Source organism: Hyla sarda, chromosome 3 (genome assembly GCF_029499605.1).
Source record: "Hyla sarda isolate aHylSar1 chromosome 3, aHylSar1.hap1, whole genome shotgun sequence".
NCBI classification, from domain to species: domain Eukaryota; kingdom Metazoa; phylum Chordata; class Amphibia; order Anura; family Hylidae; genus Hyla; species Hyla sarda.
The window spans coordinates 294539438-294560032 of record NC_079191.1 but is presented as its reverse complement, the minus strand read 5'-3'; the positions used below and the strand labels follow the sequence as shown (position 1 = coordinate 294560032).

At 45.9% G+C, this 20595-nt stretch overlaps 1 protein-coding gene across 1 annotated transcript in view; it reads left to right on the top strand.

Moving 5' to 3' along the window:
* CEP170 (centrosomal protein 170) overlaps nucleotides 1-20595 on the top strand; it is a 539078-nt gene that overhangs the window by 340363 nt on the left and 178120 nt on the right. Inside the window, exon 11 of the mRNA XM_056566907.1 lies at nucleotides 11111-12823. Coding sequence (XP_056422882.1) covers nucleotides 11111-12823 — 1713 coding nt within the window. The remainder of the gene's footprint in view (nucleotides 1-11110; nucleotides 12824-20595) is intronic.

Below are 20595 nucleotides of genomic sequence, written 5' to 3'. Positions count from 1 at the left end.
TGGGGTATTTCTAATATGAAGACCCTTCAAATCCACTTCAAACCTGAACTGGTCCATGAAAAATAGCGAGTTTGAAAATTTTGTGAAAAATTGTAAAATTGCTGCTGAACTTTGAAGCCCTCTGGTGTCTTCCAAAAGTAAACACTTGTCAATTTTATGATGAAAATATAAAGTAGACATATTGTATATGTGAATCCAAAAAAAAAAAATATTTGGAATATCCATTTTCCTTACAAACAGAGAGCTTCAAAGTTAGAAAAATGCAACATTTTAAATTTTTTCATCAAATTTTGGGATTTTTCACCAAGAAAGGATGCAAGTTACCACAAAAATTTACCACTATGTTAAAGTAGAATATGTCACAAAAAAAACAATCTCGGAATCAGATTGATAAGTAAAAGCATTCCAGAGTTATTAATGTTTAAAGTGACAGTGGTCAGATGTGCAAAAAAGGGCTGCGTCCTAGAGGTGAAAATGGGCTGTGTCCTTAAGGGGTTAATCACGGTATGATTATGGCGATACCCATTTTATATAGCTTTTTATGTTCTTTATGTTTCCTTTTACTGAGCAAAATTCTTTTTATCCCTTTTTTTGTGTTATGTTCCGATAGCCGTAACTTTTAATTTTTCGTCCGACGCCATTGAATGAGGGCTTATTTATATTTGCGGGACAAGCTGTACTTTTTATTGGTATCATTTTTGCGATACATGCTGCCTTTTGATCTTTTTTATTCCCTAGGTCACTGCCTGCATGCTTGCGGCGCCGTGATAGGGAATGGACATATATATATATATATATATATATATATATATATATATTTATATTTATGGTCAGATTCTTACCAAGAACACGTATAAGCCGTATTTGACCCCCTAACCTAGCATAGGCCTGGTGTGTGCCCGACTGGCCGTATAGAGTAACCTAAGGTAAGAAATGAGCTACCCAAGTAATGTGTCCTATAAGGAAGCTAAGAAAATGAGGGAGAGGTGGGTGGAAAAACGTTTGCCGCACATCCCTCGGACCCTGCAGCCCGCGTGTAAGTATGCCTCCAGACTCCTCCCATAAATTTGGTTAATCCTTAACGTAAACCATCACTTATGGTCATATTCTTACCAAGAACATGTATAAGCCGTATATGACCCCCCCTAACCTAGCATAGGCCTGGTGTGTGCCCGACTGGCCGTATAGAGTAGCCTGAGGTAAGAAGTGGGCAAAACACCAACTTGTTGGTAAAGACAACTTTATTAGTATATATTTTATTTGACAAGGTGATTTAAACACTAGCCAACAAATTGAAAGCCCCAGCTATTTCTACCTGTGGGTTAGGAATATACAGCTGATAACATGGGAAATTCCACCGTCCCTATTTTTTTAATAATGTGAGGAGGAACACCGTGCCTGGAGGCCGAAGAAGCAGCCCCCATTCTAAATGAGTGCCCCGAAATAGAAGCAGGATTAATACCAGTACTGTGGGCCAAAATTCTCACGTGTTTAATGAAGTCTTTGGAGGTAAGTGCTAGTTTTGGGAAGGGGAGTAATGGTGAATCCGGGGTTTGACCATTAAGCAACACCAGGAGTTGTTGAAGCACTCATACTGGGCACCCAGGATTATTGGTAGGATAGTATTCCACGCAAGTTTGGTTTACTTGTTGTGTTTTTGTGTGATCAAGCAAGAGCTGGAATCCTGAGCCAGTGGGGACCAAGTGTCTAATTTGCAGTGAGTCAGCGCCATAATTGGTTTTAGTAAATTCTCCTGGCCGGAGAAACCCATAGAACCCTAAGCAAATGGCGGCCTTGATAACCAGGCCTCCTCTGGTACCAAACGAATTGTTGTCAAGAATAATACTGATTTGCTGGAATATGGCCGCTGATAATAGCACCCTGGCTGGAGGCTTAGGTTTCTCGGACTTCAAGATACCCTTAACGACGCAGCCCTTTTTCACCTTAAGGACTGAGCCCTTTTTTGCAATTCTGACCACCGTCACTTTACGAATTAATAACGCGAAAATGCTTTTACCGAATATTCTGATAGTTTTTTCATGACATATTCTACTTTATTTTGGTGGTAAATTTTCAGCATTACATCCTTTTTTGGTGAAAAATCACAAAATTTCATGAAAATGTTGAAAATTTTGCATTTTTCTAGCTCTGAAGCTCTCTACTTGTAAGGAAAATGGATATTCACAATACATTTTATTTTTATTCACAATTACAATATGCCCACTTTATGTTGGCATCATAAAATGTTGAAAAAATTAGAGGGCTTCAAAGTAGAGCAGCAATTAAAAAAAAAATCATGAAAATTGCTAAATCTGAAGGGACAGATGTTACAGAACGACAACTCCCAGCATGCCTGGGCAGTCCAGGCATGCTGAGAGTTGTAGTTTGGCATCATCTGGAGGGCTACCGTTTGGGCACCACTGTAACAGTGGTCTCCAAACTGTGACCCTCCAGATGTTGCAAAACTACAACTCCCAGCATGCCCAGACAGCCTTTGGCAGCCATGTCTGAATTGACATGCGATTTTCTGCGATCGCCGACATGGAGGGGTCTCAGGACCCCCCTGGGCGATGTGCCGGGGTGTCCCTTCTGAATGATTTCAGCCAGCATTCCGGTCCGGTCCCCAACCGGCTAGCAGCGGGGACCGGAATTCCCACGGGCGTATGCATACGCCCCATGTCCTTAAGGACTCGGGATGCAGGGCGTATGCATACGCCCGGCGTCCTGAACAGGTTAAGAGCGGCCTTTACTGAATGTGAACTAGTGATGGAAGGAGAAGTGGGATGACTGAGGGAATGATAATGATGAACCCCTGCTAAGTACAACCGGATAGAGTTATGTGACAACTTTAGTGAAGTGTGGCAAAAATAGACGAAAGCTAGGACATATTGGATGTCAAACGGGGAAAGAGAGGGATGCAACTGAGGAGGGCTTCCATGCTGTTCTATATGACCTAGCCATAGTCTTGGCTAGGGATTGATTGATCAAGTTAATTGCTCCTGAATGCAGTATGCTTAATCCAGCATCAGGGTGTTGAACGGAGGTGCCAGAGTGGCCATCGTGTCTGCATCTGGCATAACTTGATGGAAAGCCTGGAAGTTAAAGAGTGACAGAGCATCAGCTGCTAAACTCTTCTTACCCTCAATATGCACACATTCGACGTGAAATTTACAAATTAACGCTGTGTGGGTCAGTGTCCTCAAAAAGGACATGGTTTTCAGCAATTTTGATTTACCTTTGCAGATGATATCCCTAGTAGCAGTGTTATCAGTAAAGAACACAACTGTCTGACCCTGCCAAAGATGACCCCCGGCCGCTACAATTTGAATAATTTCAAAAAGTGCTGAGGTGGTGGAGAATTTAGGCCATTGTAATATCTCTGGAGGCCAAGCCCCTGCCAACCAATGAGTCCTGAAAATAGCTGCGTTACCAGCTGTAGCTGCAGCATCCAATATCTTCACTGAGGAAAACTGATCAGCCTTGGGGATAAACATAGCAACCCCATTCCAGTTGGCCAATACTGATCCCACGTGATCACGTCTGCTCGGGCTGCTTGATCAAGCACGACGGGGGAGTCAGGATCCAGGGCAAATGGTAACAGAGCCAGAAGTCTGGAGACGAATGCTCGCCCTTGCGGGATAATTCTCATTGCAAAATTAAGCATTCACAACAGACTCTGAAGCTGCTGTCTATTGATCACCATAGTATGAGCAAAATTGTGCAAGACCGAACGGATCCAGTCTAATTTGTCCTGAGGTAGGCTAGCCTCCAACCTTACAGTATCAAGGGTGATTCCCTGAAAGGTAATGGATGATGTAGGACCTTCTACTTTCCTATCAGCTATAGGAACGTTGAGACTCTGGAAAACGGACAAAAGAGTCTCCAAATCCCTAGGCTCACAGGAAGGGGCCTCCAGCAGAAGGAAGTCAAATGAAGGACATTCTCGCATGACCAATGGTTGATTAGGATGCATTCGAGAGCTGCAGCAAACGAATCGAACAACCACGGACTGTTTTTAGACCCAAAGGTCAAACGGGTCGCAAAATAGTATTGTCCATGCCACTTTGTGCCGTGCCATTGCCACAGATCAGGTCGTATGGGCAACAACTTAATGGCGTCAGAGATATCGGCTTTTGATACCTGCCCTTAACTGCAAAATATGCTGAATTGCTGTTTCAACCGAAGTGTATTTTAGCGGGACTTCCTCCGAAGGTATGAGAGAATTGATACTAGGTGTGCTGCAGGAATGAGGGGCGGACAAATCATAGATCAATCGTAATTTATTGCAAAATTTTCCGCATGCAACCCCGATCGGGATATCCCTCCATTGATTGAAAGGAGCCCTTTCAAATAGACCTATCACAAACCTTTGATTGCCGGGGTGATGTGTTAAGAACTTCCTTGTTAAGAAGTTCTGTGACAACTTCCGGACAATTCTCTGCTGACTGAAGGTTCCTGCACTCATAGGTATCGTGAGGTACGCAAACCATTCCTGTATTGAACCCATGAATGAACCCTTCACATAGAAAGTTCACGAAATCCGGAGATGGGTGGCCGCTCAGGAAACACCTGAGCACATCAGGATTAACCCCGCCTAGTCATGCCTTGGCATCTGACCTTTTGGGACACTGACAAACACAGCAGATATGCAGGAGACTACACTGACTGAACCGGCAAGCTGACAGGTTGAAGTTATTGCATATCTGAGCATTGCCCAGGTAACGCATCGGCCTACCCAGTTTATCAACCGTAGGATCTCACTGCGATTTAGCCGCTGCCCTTTCAGATGCCAATGTGCTTTCAGCTGAAGCAGAATACCAATTTGTGGTGTGGGTCGAAGATTAGCAATCCCCGCAGAGTGGTGCTCTGAGGCCCGCAAAGTGCCTGCAAAACAGTTCGGTATCTAATACTGCCCAATTGGTGCCCTGCTGAAATTAGGAAATGGTTGCAGCTGCTTGTGCAGAGAATGATCGATGGTAGTCATAAAAAGAATACCCTCCATATTTATAGCCTAAATCGACCAACTTGTGGAGGTACCGATGAAGTTCACCTCTCCTGCTTGGATGAGCGGAGCACAGAACATCCCTGAATAGCCCGAAAGCTAGAACAAATTCCGGAATATTCAATTTCCTGCTCAGCCTCAGGTCCCTCGCTTTGACTGTGACTGAGACTTCCCCAAAAGCTAATGTTTTATTGTCCAGGATATCCTGTGAGGCTATCAGGAGTGATGCCAAATTGACATCTGTGCCATCAATGATTTCTTTCCTGATAGCCTCAGGGATAAAATGTGTGGGACTTAAGCTGACCGGTGGAGAGGACATACCTGGGGTGGAACTCACGGGAGCCACCGGAACTGGGACCTCATGTACCGAGGACACTGTTTGAGACTCAGGAATGGGTACTTGAGCTGCGACAGCCGTGACCGCTGTACCCGAAGTGCCAGCCGCCTCAGTAGTCGCTGCAGGCACGGTGGCAACCGATGAACCAGCAACCACTGTAGGAGCGGTTGGGGTAACTCGTACCTCGAGATTTGCCAGTCTACCTTGCATATCCTGCATTGAAGCTGATTTCAATGTATTCAGTGTATTTAGAATGGTATGAATTTGTACCAACGACACACTATCCCTATCCGACTGCTCGCCAGCCCCCGGGGTGCTCTGAGAGCAAAGGATTCTATAAAGCTCAGCCTTTCTCGTCGTGGCCGGGAACGGAATGCCCCTATGGCGAAGCTCAGCAACGATCTTAGGTACAGTCCAGGTCCTGAGTGACATGGCACTCCCTTGAGAGGAAGATCTGGCTGGTGACGGACAGCGGTCCCTTCCATGGATTCAGAACACAGAGACATCTCCTGAAATAACAATAACACCCATGAGCCTGAAACTATCCACAGATAGAGACAAGAATGAGACAAACATGAGGCGCGTGGATCGACAAGCAATTTGCCTCTAAAGGGTGCAAGAACAAGATAAGTCAACTACCTAAGCCAGATAATGAGGCACGAGGGTTGACGAGGGCAACCCACTTCTACTGGCTCCCCCCCGAGTCCCTCCCAATAAGAGTTTAATACACACTACCCGTACAACATGAGACATCGAGGTCTGACCCGGCAAACCGCCTCAAAAGATAGCAAAAGAAAGAATGTAGTTAGTTCTACACCCTAGAGGTGATAAACGGAAGTAATATCCACCCTGACGGAGCTGTGATACTTACAAGGATGAAATTGCTGTACTGTGTAAGAAACAAATTGCCCAATTATTTTCATGGTACTACCAAAAACTTGTAACCACAGAAATCACCCTACAACCGCTAAAATACCTGAATCTGACAACACGACAAAAAAAGACAAGACCTGAACAGAACCTGTGCTTGAGAAAAAATTAGAACCATGGAATCAGCGTAAGTGGTTTGCGAAATCATGTGACCTAACCCCCGAAGAAATAAATGCATACGCTGTACTGAAAACGAGGAAGAGTCCCTGGAAAACCGTGGAAAAGAATATATTGCAAGCTCCCGCTGTTTTTACCAATAACTATATGAGAAATTAGTGTAAGCTAAACCGAAGCCTAAAAAAAAACAATACATATGTAATATCCTGTGGAAAAAAATGATGCAGAGAAATGACCACAACGATACGTGGAGAAGGCAATAATGGTTCCGCTGAAATGAAAAGCACAATTGTACCTAACCAGAATCAAAAAATTTCATAATTTCCCAGACCTGAAAGAAATAATACATGCGCAAAAACTGAAAGCTGAGTGAATACACAGAAAATTTACGGACTCCCCTGCATCTGTTTCCTGCAAAACATGAAAGCATAACCCTTAGCATGTACTTAAATAACAAATGTACAACCAAAAGGACAACCTTGAATAAGAAACTACCTGAGATTGACCCTAACAACTTGCCCTTCCCCAAATATGCCCCCCAATACTAGAGACAGACATGAAGTTTAACATATAACTCTGTTATTCCAACAGGATCAAGAGAACATCACATCATAGATACAGGGTACCAGTACCCTACTACTGAAGCCCCCCCTTTTCCTGCTATGCCTACTTCCTGAACCCCCACACACTCCTCTATAACCATATACAAGCTACCTATGACATGAATTCAGTAGGGACTTCTGCTAGCGGCACGGCCGAAAGTTCCGTGCGCATGCGCTGCTTCTGTTACCCAGGCAACGGCCCAAAGCGAAACTAGAACTCCCAATCGCTACCCGAGCAGTGAGGGAGAGCAGCCGCAACGCCAAGGGTCCCCTTGCTGAGCCTGTTACGACTGCCGAGTATCCCGGCACCCGGACCGCCACCAGACCTAGAGGGGGAAAAGCAAAAAACAAGGTAAAAATAAAGCACCCTAGCGCAGTTAGACTGCGCTCCTTACCTGAACACTGCTACCGCCGGGACTGACGAGACAGCTGACCGGAAATACTATGATGCACAGAAACATTTGCCGCACATCCCCCGGACCCTGCAGCCTATGTTTAAGTATGCCCCCAGACTCCTCTGATAAATTTGGTTAACCCTCAAGGTTAACCATCACAAATATATATATATATAAATATATATGTCCATTTGCGTTAAGTCACGGAAAAAAAATGGACGTATATACACGTCCATTTGCGGCAAGGGGTTAAAGAACGCCTCCATTGCTCAGAATAGCTATTTTTTAATATTTTCTTTTCTAAGTATAACAACAGAACGGCTGCATAGATTTTTATAAGGTAAACTACATTTGAATCGGCATCACTCACACTATTGTAGTCAGGTTAGTGCAGGTGATGCTGCTGTCAGATTCCCTTTTAATATGTGGCATACTACAAATGTATCGTCCATAAAAGTATTGGTTCTTAATATCTACTTGCTTTTACTTAACCCCTTAAGGACGCAGGATGTAGTCAAACGGCCCCTTTTCCGAGTCCTTAAGGACTCAGGACGTTTGAGTTCTTCCTGTCAAATCCCGCCCCCCCGCCGCTAGCCGGAGGGGAGCCGGTGCCCGATGCCTGCTGAAATTGTTCAGCAGGCATCGCGGCATATCGCCCATGATGACCCCCCATGTCGGCAATGGCCGCAGATCGCTGGACAATTCAGTCCAGCGATCTGCGGCAGATTCCGGGTCAATCGGGTCTCCAGTGACCCGGTGACCCGGAATTACAGGCATAGCCAGCAGGGGTGAGGTGGCCGACCAATCGGGACGCCTGCTGCGGGTGTCAGTCCTGCAACCCGCTCCGCCCCTCTTCTGGAGCACGTGAGCGGGTGCGGGACGTGGACCCCGGGAGCTGGGGACCCCGATCCCCGGCGTCAATGTTGGGATTGGGGCCCCAGGAGCGACGACGGCAGCGGCGGGACTGACCTGTTCCCTGAGCAGCAGCAGGAGGTGAGTGACAGCCTCCTGCTGTTGCTTAGCAACAGCTCCCAGCATGCAAAAAGGGCATGCTGGGAGCTGTAGTTATGAAACAGCAGGAGGCAGACCACCACAACTCCCAGCATTCCCTTATGGGCATGCTGGGACTTATAGTTTTGCAACAGCTGAAGGCACATTTTTTCTATAGAAAAGTGTACCTTCAGCTGTTGTATAACTACAACTCCCAGCTTGCACAATCAACTAAAGTGCATGCTGGGAGTTGTAGTGGTGCATCTGCTGGTTGGCTGTCGGTGACTGCTGAGAGTTGTAGTTTTGCAACAGCTGAAGGCACACTGGTTGTGAAACAAGTAGCAAACCAGTGTGTCTCCAGCTGTTGCATAACTACAATCCCCATCATCCCCAGCCAAAGTAGTATGCCTCCAGCTGTTGCATAACTACAAGACCCAGCATGCCCTTCCGCTGTCTGTACATGCTGGGGGTTGTAGCTTTTGCAACAGCTGAAGGCACACTGGTTGCAAAACACTGAGTTTGTTACCAAACTCGGTGTTTCACAACCAGTGTGCCTCCAGCTGTTGCAAAACTACAACTCCCAGCATGCACTGATAGACCGTACATGCTGGGAGTTGTAGTTTTGCAACAGCTGGATGTTTCTCCCCCCCAATGTGAATGTACAGGGTACACTCACATGGGCGGAGGTTTACAGTAAGTATCCGGCTGCAAGTTTGAGCTGCGGCAAATTTTCTGCCGCAGCTCAAACTGCCAACGAGAAACTACTGTGAACCCCCGCCCGTGTGACTGTACCCTAAAAACACTACACTACACTAACAAAAAATAAAATAAAAAGTAAAAAACACTACATATACACATGCCCCTACACAGCCCCCCTCCCCAATAAAAATGAAAAACGTCTGGTTCGCCACGGTTTCCAAAACAACTACTCCCAGTATTACCAGACAGCCACTGACTGTCCAGGCATGATGGGAGTTTTACAACAGCTGGAGGCACCCTGTTTGGGAATCACTGGCGTAGAATACCCCTATGTCCACCCCTATGCAATCCCTAATTTAGGCCTCAAATGGCGCTCTCACTTTGGAGCCCTGTTGTATTTCAAGGCAACAGTTTAGGGTCACATATGGGGTATCGCCGTACTCGGGAGAAATTGTGTTACAAATTTTGGCGGGTATTTTCTGCTTTTACCCCTTTTTAAAAATGTAAAATTTTTGGGAAAAGAAGCATTTTAGGTAAAAAAAAAGATTTTTTTTTTTACATATGCAAAAGTCGTGAAATACCTGCGGGGTATTAAGGTTCACTTAACCCCTTGTTACGTTCCACAAGGGGTCTAGTTTCCAAAATAGTATGCCATGTGTTTTTTTTTTTTTTGCTGTTCTGGCACCATAGGGGCTTCCTAAATGCGGCATGCCCCCAGAGCAAAATTTGCTTTCAAAAAGCCAAATGTGACTCCTTCTCTTCTGAGACCTGTAGTGCACCAGCAGAGCACTTTTCACCCCCATATGGGGTGTTTTCTGAATCGGGAGAAATTGGGCTTCAAATTTTGGGGGGTATTTTCTGCTATTACCCTTTTTAAAAATGTTAAACTTTTGGCAAACCAAGCATTTTAGGAAGAAAAAAAATGTTTTTTTTACATATGCAAAAGTCGTGAATCACCTGTGGGATATTAAGGTTCACTTTACCTCTTGTTATGTTTCTCGAGGGGTCTAGTTTCCAAAATGGTAAGCTATGTGTTTTTTTTTTGCTGTTCTGGCACCATAGGGGCTTCCTAAAGGTGACATGCCCCCCAAAAACCATTTGTCGCTCCTTCCCTTCTGAGCCCTCTACTTCGCCCGCCGAACAATTAACATAGTCATATGACGTATGTGCTTACTCGAGAAAAATTGGGTTTCAAATACAAGTAAAAATGTTCTCCTTTTTACCCCTTGCAAAAATTCAAAATTGGGTTTACAAGAACATGCGAGTGTAAAAAATGAAGATTGTGAATTTGCTCCTTCACTTTGCTGCTATTCCTGTGAAACACCTAAAGGGTAAAAACGCTGACTGAATGTCATTTTGAATACTTTGGGGGGTGAAGTTTTTATAATGGGGTAATTTGTGGGGCATTTCTAATATGAATACCCTTCAAATCCACTTCAAACCTGAACTGGTCCCTGAAAAAAAGCGAGTTTCCAAATTTTGAGAAAAATTTGAAAATTGCTGCTGAACTTTGAAGCCCTCTGGTGTCTTCCAAATGTAAAAACACGTCAATTTTATGATGCAAACATAAAGTACACATATTGGAAATGTGAATAAAAAAATAATTATTTGGAATATCCATTTTCCTTACAAGCAGAGAGCTTCAAAGTTAGAAAAATGCTAAATTTTCAAATTTTTCATCAAATTTTGGAATTTTTCACCAAGAAAGAATGCAAGTTACCACAACATTTTACCATTATGTTAAAGTAGAATATGTCACAGAAAAACAGTCTCGGAATCAGAATGATAACTAAAAGCATTCCAAAGTTATTAATGTTTAAAGTGACAGTGGTCAGAATTGCAAAAAATGGCCGAGTCCTAAAGGTGAAAAAGGGCTCAGTTCTTAAGTTGGGTTAAGGCCCATAACACATTCAGCCTACACTGATATAGGTGATTGCTGTCTGTTAGCCAAAAGAGGCCAACTTGGGTTTTACATTATAGCAACTGAAATGTTAACCATTTGGCTTGAAACCAATTGTTGATATTTTTTTTATTTTAGTTGACGATTCGAGCGAGTGTGGAGTGTCACATAAAAGTAGTGAATCCACAACCTCTGTCCTGACTGATCGTAAAAGGAGAACATTACCAAAGCTTCCTAAAGAGGAAAGTCATTCACAGACTTCAACCAGTAAACACTGCCTTAGGTCTGAAATTGGAGAGAAACAAGATACTGAATTACAGGAGAAAGAATCGCCTGCTCATTCAGGCAAGAAGGACAAACTTTATTTTCATAATGGAAGGATGGACACAACAGGTACACTAGATAGCACTTCAGCTGAAAAATTTTGTATCCTCACAGATTATCCCCAAATAAATGAAGCTACTGTATGTACAAACTCTGTAAAAAAGAATGCTACATACAAAACACAACAAGAACACACTAAAGACCAACTGAAATCTGTAAAATTGTTCAATAAGCCACCAACTGTCCCACCTAACAAAGGTGAATTATCAACCCAGACTTTTTGCAAGCCACAAAATTGTGTAGAAGTGGCTCAAAAGATAGGAAGTCAGAAAAATGAAGTTGTACCCAGCTTTGATAATATTAAAAGTGCTGAAAATGAGAGAAAAGATCCCATAAAACCATTAGTTAGACAAGGCAGTTTCACTATTGACAAACCTAGTTCGAATGTACCAATAGAACTTATACCACATATCAGTAAACAACCTGCTGTATCACCTGTCTTTGCATTTTCATCTGTGAATAATTTAAGAGAAAGAAGTGGCTCTGTAGATACTGACTCTAGCTTGGACACTACTATGCTTTTGAAAGATACAGAAGCAGTCATGGCTTTCCTTGAGGCCAAACTGCGGGATGAAAGCAAACCAGATGACAATCCAAAAACACCAAGCTACACCCATGAAAATTCTATATCACCTGAATCAGATGTCGATACAGCAAGCACAATTAGCATTGTTGTTTGTGATTCAGATAAAAAGTATTCACAAAAACGAAAAAGTTTTATTAGCGGACACAAAGAGAAATCTTCAACAGCTACTCCATCCAAAGACTGTCATAGCCCAGCATCTGTGTACCGAGATAAAACTGAAAGAAAAAGTAAAACACATGTAAAAGAAGTTGGAAATAGAGAAGAAATCCGCAAAGTACTTCAAACAAGTAGCAGAAATCGGCAACCTTCTCTTGACCTAACAGATGATGATCAAACGTCTAGTTTACATTGTTCAGCTGTTTCAGATATTTTGTCATCTGACCAAGAAAATTGTTCTGGAAAGTCCTTTTCCAAAGCTCAGTTTGCTTCTTCAGAAGCATCCAAAACTGCTTCTGCTAGTAAGTCGGTAACACTTCCAAGACCTCGTCCAACAAGGACCTCACTGTTGCGTAGATCACGTTTAGGTGAAACATCAGATACGGAAGTTGGCGATACTGATAGGGCGTCCGTTGCCTCTGAAGTTTCAACAACAAGTTCAACATCAAAACAGCCTTCAGGTAAAAAGGCTCTCTCAAGGATAGATTTGCTTGCCCAACCACGCAGAGCAAGACTAGGTTCCTTTTCTGCTCGTAGTGACTCTGAAGCAACAATATCAAGAAATACTGGATCATCTCGAACAGCAGAATATGCAAGCAGGAGTAATCCTAAATTTACTCCAACAACTGATGGAAAAAGCACCCCAAGAGCCAGAGCTAACAGCATTTCCCGTTTGTCAGATGCTAGAACAAAGACAACTCTACTAACTCATGTCTCTCCTTCAGGTAATGTTTTTATTATTGTAAGGATTAATGATTTACCAATTCAGGCTCCAGTCTTACTGATTAGTGTAATAGGAAAGGTTGAATTTGTTGCTGTTTTTTTTATATGAGCAAAATTTTCACTACAGTTAAGAGTCATTGTAGCTCAGGGGAATGTACTGTCACATATGAAACAAAATATATATTTTTTTAAAACCTGCCCTAGGCTGAATAAAAGCACAATTTATGTAGAAAAAACAACAACAAAAAAAACTTTCTTTAGTGTACACTGGAAAGCTGACATGTTTTTAAATCAACTGGTGTTGGAAAGTTATACTGCTTTGTAAATTACTTCTATTTAAAAATCTTAGAAAGTTGTGTAGTTCTCATCCAGTCTGATCACAGTGCTCTCTGCTGACACTCTTTTTTATTAGAAAAATACAAAACTTATCAAATACAAAACACAAAGCAAGCTTAACCAGCTATAACATAAATAAGAAATACTCTAGAACCAAAAACAAAACTCCCCCAAAAAAACCCTGCCTAACCGGCCAGCCCAGCTTTACGAAGATACTAAAATACTGTATATACTCGAGTATAAGCCGACCCGAATGTAAGCCAAGGCCCCTAATTTCACACCAAAATCCCTGGAAAAGTTATTGACTCGAGTATAAGCCTAGGGTGGGAAATACATCATCCCCCCTGTCATCATCCAGACCCCCGTCATTAACACCCTCATCATCATCAACGCCTGTCATCATCCCCCCTTCATTATCACCGCCTGTCATCATCCCCTTGTCATCATCCCACACCCCCCCTTCATCATCCCCTTGTCATCATCCCACCCCCCCTTCATCATCCCCTTGTCATCATCCCACACACCCCCTTCATCATCCCCTTGTCATCATCCCACCCCCCCCCTTCATCATCCCCTTGTCATCATCCCACCCCCCCTTCATCATCCCCTTGTCATCATCCCCTCCCCCCCTTCATCGTCCCCTTGTCATCATCCCCACCCGCCTTCATCATCCCCTTGTCATCATCCCACCCCCCCTTCATCATCCCCCTGTCATCATCCCACACACCCCCTTCATCATCCCACCCCCCCTTCATCATCCCCTTGTCATCATCACCACATGTCATCAGCCCCCCCCCCCTTCATCATCACCGCTTGTCAATGTCTGATACAGTGGTCTTCAACCTGCGGACCTCCAAATGTTTCAAAACTACAACTCCCAGCAAGCCCGGGCAGCCATCGGCTGTCCGGGCTTGCTGGGAGTTGTAGTTTTGAAACCTCTGGAGGTCCGCAGGTTGAAGACCATTGCGGCCTTCAACATCATCCAGCCCCTCTCCCCCTCTCACCCCCTTTAGTTCTGTACTCACCGCCACTCGGCAGGGTGCGCTGGTCCGGTGCTGCAGGACTGTCCGGTGGGGAGGTCGTCCGGTGGCATAGTCGTTCTGGGCTGTCCATCTTCACCGGGGGGCCTCTTCTCCACGCTTAGGGCCCGGAATAGAGGCGTTGCCTTGACGACGACGCAGAGGGACGTTGGTAATGAACGTCCCTCTGCGTCGTCGTCAAGGCAACGTGACTATTCCAGGGCCGGGCCCGAAGCGCGGAGAAGAGGCCCCCTGGTGAAGATGGCAGCCCGGATCCACTGTCCCACCAGAAGACCTCCCCACCGGACAGTCATGCAGCACCGGACCAGCGCACTCTAACGTGGGTAAGTACAGAACTAAAGGGGGTGAGAGGGGCTGGATGATGTCGAAGGCCGCAGAGGTCTTCAACCTGCGGACCTCCAGAGGCCGATGGCTGCCCGGGCTTGCTGGGAGTTGTAGTTTTGAAACATCTGGAGGTCCGCAGGTTGAAGACCACTGAGGGCGGAGAGCTCACTCGAGTATAAGCCGAGGGGGGTGTTTTCAGCACGAAAAATCTTGCTGAAAAACTCGGCTTATACTCGAGTATATACGGTACCAAGATATTAAAATATGTCCAAACTATCTAATCAAACACACTCACACGCTTACCGAAAATGAACATAAAAGTAGCACAACTTGGCTTATCAAAATATAAAACATAAAAGTTATCACTACCCGGCTATAACTCAAAACCATCCATACTTGGGACACACAACAAGAAAACTAAACAGAAAAGTAGCAAGCACACCTCCATTTTATTTTTTTTATTATTATATTTTTTTGTAATATATATATATATATATATATATATATAAATAAAAATAATAATAATCATATCACACATACATTCACTTACAAAACGACCAAATTAACTGAATCCTCTATCCGGGACTAATGAAAATACCAAAGAAAACATAACAAAACTATCACATTAGACCAAATAACTGAAATAAACAAAATAAACCACATATCAACACAACAACTGGTCCGACTACCATAGCTCTATAACATGAAATAATATGACACAATATAGATATAACACAATATAGGTACAAAATCACTAAATATACTATATAAATAAAACATAATATAAATAAAATATATGCACTACAGAAAACACCTACAAAATCAATAGAAAACCCCAGGAAAAACCCTACACTAAAACTATACTGTCACGATGCCGGCTGGCAGAAGGTGGATCCTCTGTGCCAGAGAGGGATTGGCGTGGACCGTGCTAGTGGACCGGTTCTAAGTCACTACTGGTGTTCACCAGAGCCCGCCGCAAAGCGGGATGGTCTTGCTGCGGTGGTAGTGACCAGGTCGTATCCACTAGCAACGGCTCAACCTCTCGGACTGCTGAAGATAGGCGCGGTACAAGGGAGTAGACAGAAGCAAGGTCGGACGTAGCAGAAGGTCGGGGCAGGCAGCAAGGATCGTAGTCAGGGGCAACGGCAGGAGGTCTGGAACACAGGCTAGGAACACACAAGGAAACGCTTTCACTGGCACAATGGCAACAAGATCCGGCGAGGGAGTGCAGGGGAAGTGAGGTATATATATGGAGTGCACAGGTGAACACACTAATTAGAACCACTGCGCCAATCAGCGGCGCAGTGGCCCTTTAAACCGCAGAGACCCGGCGCGCGCGCGCCCTAGGGAGCGGGGCCGCGCGCGCCGGGACAGGACCGACGGAGAGCGAGTCAGGTACGGAAGCCGGGGTGCGCATCGCGAGCGGGCGCCAGCCGCATCGCGAATCGCATCCCGGTTGGAGGCGGTATCGCAGCGCACCCGGTCAGTGGATCTGACCGGGGCGCTGCAGCAGCGAGAGTGTAGCGAGCGCTCCGGGGAGGAGCGGGGACCCGGAGCGCTCGGCGTAACAGTACCCCCCCCTTGGGTCTCCCCCTCTTCTTTGAGCCTGAGAACCTGAGGACCAGACTTTTATCTAGGATATTGTCCTCAGGTTCCCAGGATCTCTCTTCAGGACCACAGCCCTCCCAGTCAACCAGAAAAAAGGTTTTCCCTCTGACCTTTTTGGAGGCCAGTATCTCCTTTACAGGAAAGATGTCCGAAGAACCGGAGACAGGAGTGGGAGAAATAAGTTTAGGAGAGAAACGGTTGAGGATGAGTGGTTTAAGAAGAGAGACATGAAAGGCATTAGGAATACGAAGAGAAGGAGGAAGAAGAAGTTTGTAAGAGACAGGATTAATCTGGCACAAAACTTTGAAAGGACCAAGATAGCGTGGTCCCAATTTGTAGCTGGGAACACGGAAGCGGACATATTTAGCGGAGAGCCATACCTTGTCTCCGGGAGAAAAAATGGGGGGAGCTCTTCTTTTCTTATCAGCAAACTTCTTCATGCGTGATGAAGCCTATAAGAGAGAATTTTGGGTCTCTTTCCATATGGTGGAAAGATCACGAGTTATTTCATCCACAGCGGGCAAACCAGAGGGCAAGGGAGTAGGGAGGGGGGGAAGAGGGTGACGGCCGTACACCACGAAAAATGGGGATTTGGAAGAAGATTCAGAGACTCTGAAGTTATACGAGAATTCGGCCCATGGTAGAAGATCTGCCCAGTCATCCTGGCGGGAGGAAACAAAATGCCGTAAATAATCACCCAGGACCTGGTTAATTCTTTCTACTTGCCCATTGGATTGAGGATGATAAGCAGAAGAAAAGTTTAATTTAATCTTGAGTTGTTTACAGAGAGCCCTCCAGAATTTTGACACGAATTGGACGCCTCTATCCGAGACGATCTGCGTGGGCAACCCGTGAAGACGAAAAATGTGTACAAAAAATTGTTTTGCCAACTGAGGCGCTGAAGGAAGACCAGGAAGGGGAATAAAATGTGCCATCTTGGAAAATCGATCAACGACCACCCAAACAACAGTGTTGCCACGGGATGGGGGTAAGTCTGTAATAAAGTCCATACCAATCAGAGACCAAGGCTGTTCGGGGACAGGCAGAGGGTGAAGGAGACCAGCAGGCTTCTGGCGAGGAGTCTTGTCCCGGGCACAGACAGTGCAGGCCCGCACAAAATCAACAACATCCGTCTCCAGAGTCGGCCACCAATAGAAACGAGAGATGAGTTGCACGGATTTCTTGATGCCCGCATGGCCTGCGAGATGGGAGGAGTGACCCCATTTGAGGATTCCGAGGCGTTGGCGTGAAGAGACGAAGGTCTTCCCTGGAGGAGTTTGCCTGATGGAGGCTGGAGAAGTGGAGATCAGGCAGTCAGGAGGAATGATGTGTTGCGGAGAGAGCTCTACTTCCGAGGCATCCGAGGAACGAGAGAGAGCATCGGCCCTAATGTTCTTATCGGCAGGGCGAAAGTGAATTTCAAAATTAAACCGGGCAAAGAACAGAGACCACCTGGCCTGGCGAGGATTCAGCCGTTGGGCAGACTGGAGATAGGAGAGATTCTTGTGATCGGTGTAAATAATAACTGGAAATTTTGATCCCTCCAGCAGATGCCTCCATTCCTCAAGTGCTAATTTAATGGCCAGTAGCTCTCGATCCCCGATGGAGTAGTTCCTCTCCGCCGGAGAGAAGGTCCTAGAAAAAAAACCACAGGTAACAGCATGCCCGGAAGAATTTTTTTGTAGAAGAACCGCTCCAGCTCCTACTGAGGAGGCATCAACCTCCAATAGGAAGGGTTTAGATGGGTCTGGTCTGGAGAGCACGGGAGCAGAAGAAAAGGCAGACTTAAGCCGTTTAAAGGCGTCTTCCGCTTGAGGAGGCCAAGACTTAGGATTGGCATTCTTTTTGGTTAAAGCCACGATAGGAGCCACAATGGTGGAAAAATGTGGAATAAATTGTCTGTAATAATTGGCGAACCCCAAAAAACGTTGGATAGCACGGAGTCCGGAGGGGCGTGGCCAATCTAAGACAGCAGAGAGTTTGTCTGGATCCATTTGTAGTCCCTGGCCAGAGACCAAGTATCCTAGGAAAGGAAGAGATTGACATTCAAACAGACATTTCTCCATTTTGGCATAAAGTTGGTTGTCACGAAGTCTCTGAAGAACCATGCGGACATGCTGACGGTGTTCTTCTAGGTTGGCAGAAAAAATCAGAATATCGTCCAGATACACAACAACACAGGAATATAAGAGATCACGAAAAATTTCATTAACAAAGTCTTGGAAGACGGCAGGGGCGTTGCACAGGCCAAAGGGCATGACCAAATACTCAAAGTGTCCATCTCTAGTGTTAAATGCCGTTTTCCATTCATCCCCCTCCCTGATGCGGATGAGATTATAAGCACCTCTTAAGTCCAGTTTGGTAAAGATGTGGGCACCTTGGAGGCGATCAAAGAGTTCAGAGATAAGAGGTAGAGGGTAGCGGTTCTTTACCGTGATTTTATTAAGACCGCGGTAGTCAATGCAAGGACGTAGGGAGCCATCTTTTTTGGACACAAAGAAAAATCCAGCTCCGGCAGGAGAGGAGGATTTGCGGATAAAGCCCTTTTTTAAATTTTCCTGGATGTACTCAGACATAGCAAGAGTCTCTGGGGCGGACAGAGGATAAATTCTGCCCCGGGGTGGAGTAGTGCCCGGGAGGAGGTCAATAGGACAGTCATAAGGCCTGTGAGGAGGTAGAGTCTCAGCTTGTTTTTTGCAAAACACATCAGCAAAGTCCATATAGGCCTTAGGAAGACCGGTTACAGGGGGAACCACAGGGTCACGGCAGGGAGTACTGGGAACCGATTTAAGGCAGTCCTTGAAACAAGAGGTACCCCAGCTCTTGATCTCCCCTGTGGACCAATCCAGGGTTGGGGAATGGTGTTGAAGCCAGGGTAGTCCAAGGAGAATTTCGGAAGTGCAATTGGGGAGGACCAAAAACTCAATTTTTTCGTGATGAGGTCCGGTGCACATTAGGAGGGGCTCCGTGCGGAAACGTATGGTACAGTCCAATCTTTCATTGTTAACACAATTGATGTAGAGGGGTCTGGCGAGACTGGTCACCGGGATGTTGAACCTGTTGATGAGAGAGGCCAAAATAAAATTTCCTGCAGATCCGGAATCCAAGAAGGCCATGGTAGAGAAGGAAAAGGTGGAGGCAGATATCCGCACAGGCACAGTAAGACGTGGAGAAGCAGAGTTGACATCAAGGACTGTCTCACCTTTGTGCGGAGTCAGCGTACGTCTTTCCAGGCGGGGAGGACGGATAGGACAATCCTTCAGGAAGTGTTCGGTACCGGCACAGTACAGGCAGAGATTCTCCATGCGGCGTCGTATCCTCTCTTGAGGTGTCAGGCGAGACCGGTCAACCTGCATAGCCTCCACGGCGGGAGGCACAGGAACGGATTGCAGGGGACCAGAGGAGAGAGGAGTCGGGGAGAAAAAACGCCTCGTGCGAACAAAGTCCATATCCTGGCGGAGCTCCTGACGCCTTTCGGAAAAACGCATGTCAATGCGAGTGGCTAGATGAATGAGTTCATGTAGGTTAGCAGGGATTTCTCGTGCGGCCAGAACATCTTTAATGTTGCTGGATAGGCCTTTTTTAAAGGTCGCGCAGAGGGCCTCATTATTCCAGGATAGTTCTGAAGCAAGAGTACGGAATTGTACGGCGTACTCGCCAACGGAAGAATTACCCTGGACCAGGTTCAGCAGGGCAGTCTCAGCAGAAGAGGCTCGGGCAGGTTCCTCAAAGACACTTCGAATTTCCGAGAAGAAGGAGTGTACAGAGGCAGTGACGGGGTCATTGCGGTCCCAGAGCGGTGTGGCCCATGACAGGGCTTTTCCAGACAGAAGGCTGACTACGAAAGCCACCTTAGACCTTTCAGTAGGAAACTGGTCCGACATCATCTCCAAGTGCAGGGAACATTGTGAAAGAAAGCCATGGCAAAATTTAGAGTCCCCATCAAATTTATCCGGCAAGGATAGTCCTAGGCCTGAAGCGGCCACTCGCTGCGGAGGAGGTGCAGGAGCTGGCGGAGGAGATGATTGCTGAAGCTGTGGTAGTAGCTGCTGTAGCATCACGGTCAGTTGAGACAGCTGGTGGCCTTGTTACGCTATCTGTTGTGACTGTTGGGCGACCACCGTGGTGAGGTCGGCGACAACTGGCAGAGGAACTTCAGCGGGATCCATGGCCGGATCTACTGTCACGATGCCGGCTGGCAGAAGGTGGATCCTCTGTGCCAGAGAGGGATTGGCGTGGACCGTGCTAGTGGACCGGTTCTAAGTCACTACTGGTGTTCACCAGAGCCCGCCGCAAAGCGGGATGGTCTTGCTGCGGCGGTAGTGACCAGTTCGTATCCACTAGCAACGGCTCAACCTCTCTGACTGCTGAAGATAGGCGCGGTACAAGGGAGTAGACAGAAGCAAGGTCGGACGTAGCAGAAGGTCGGGGCAGGCAGCAAGGATCGTAGTCAGGGGCAACGGCAG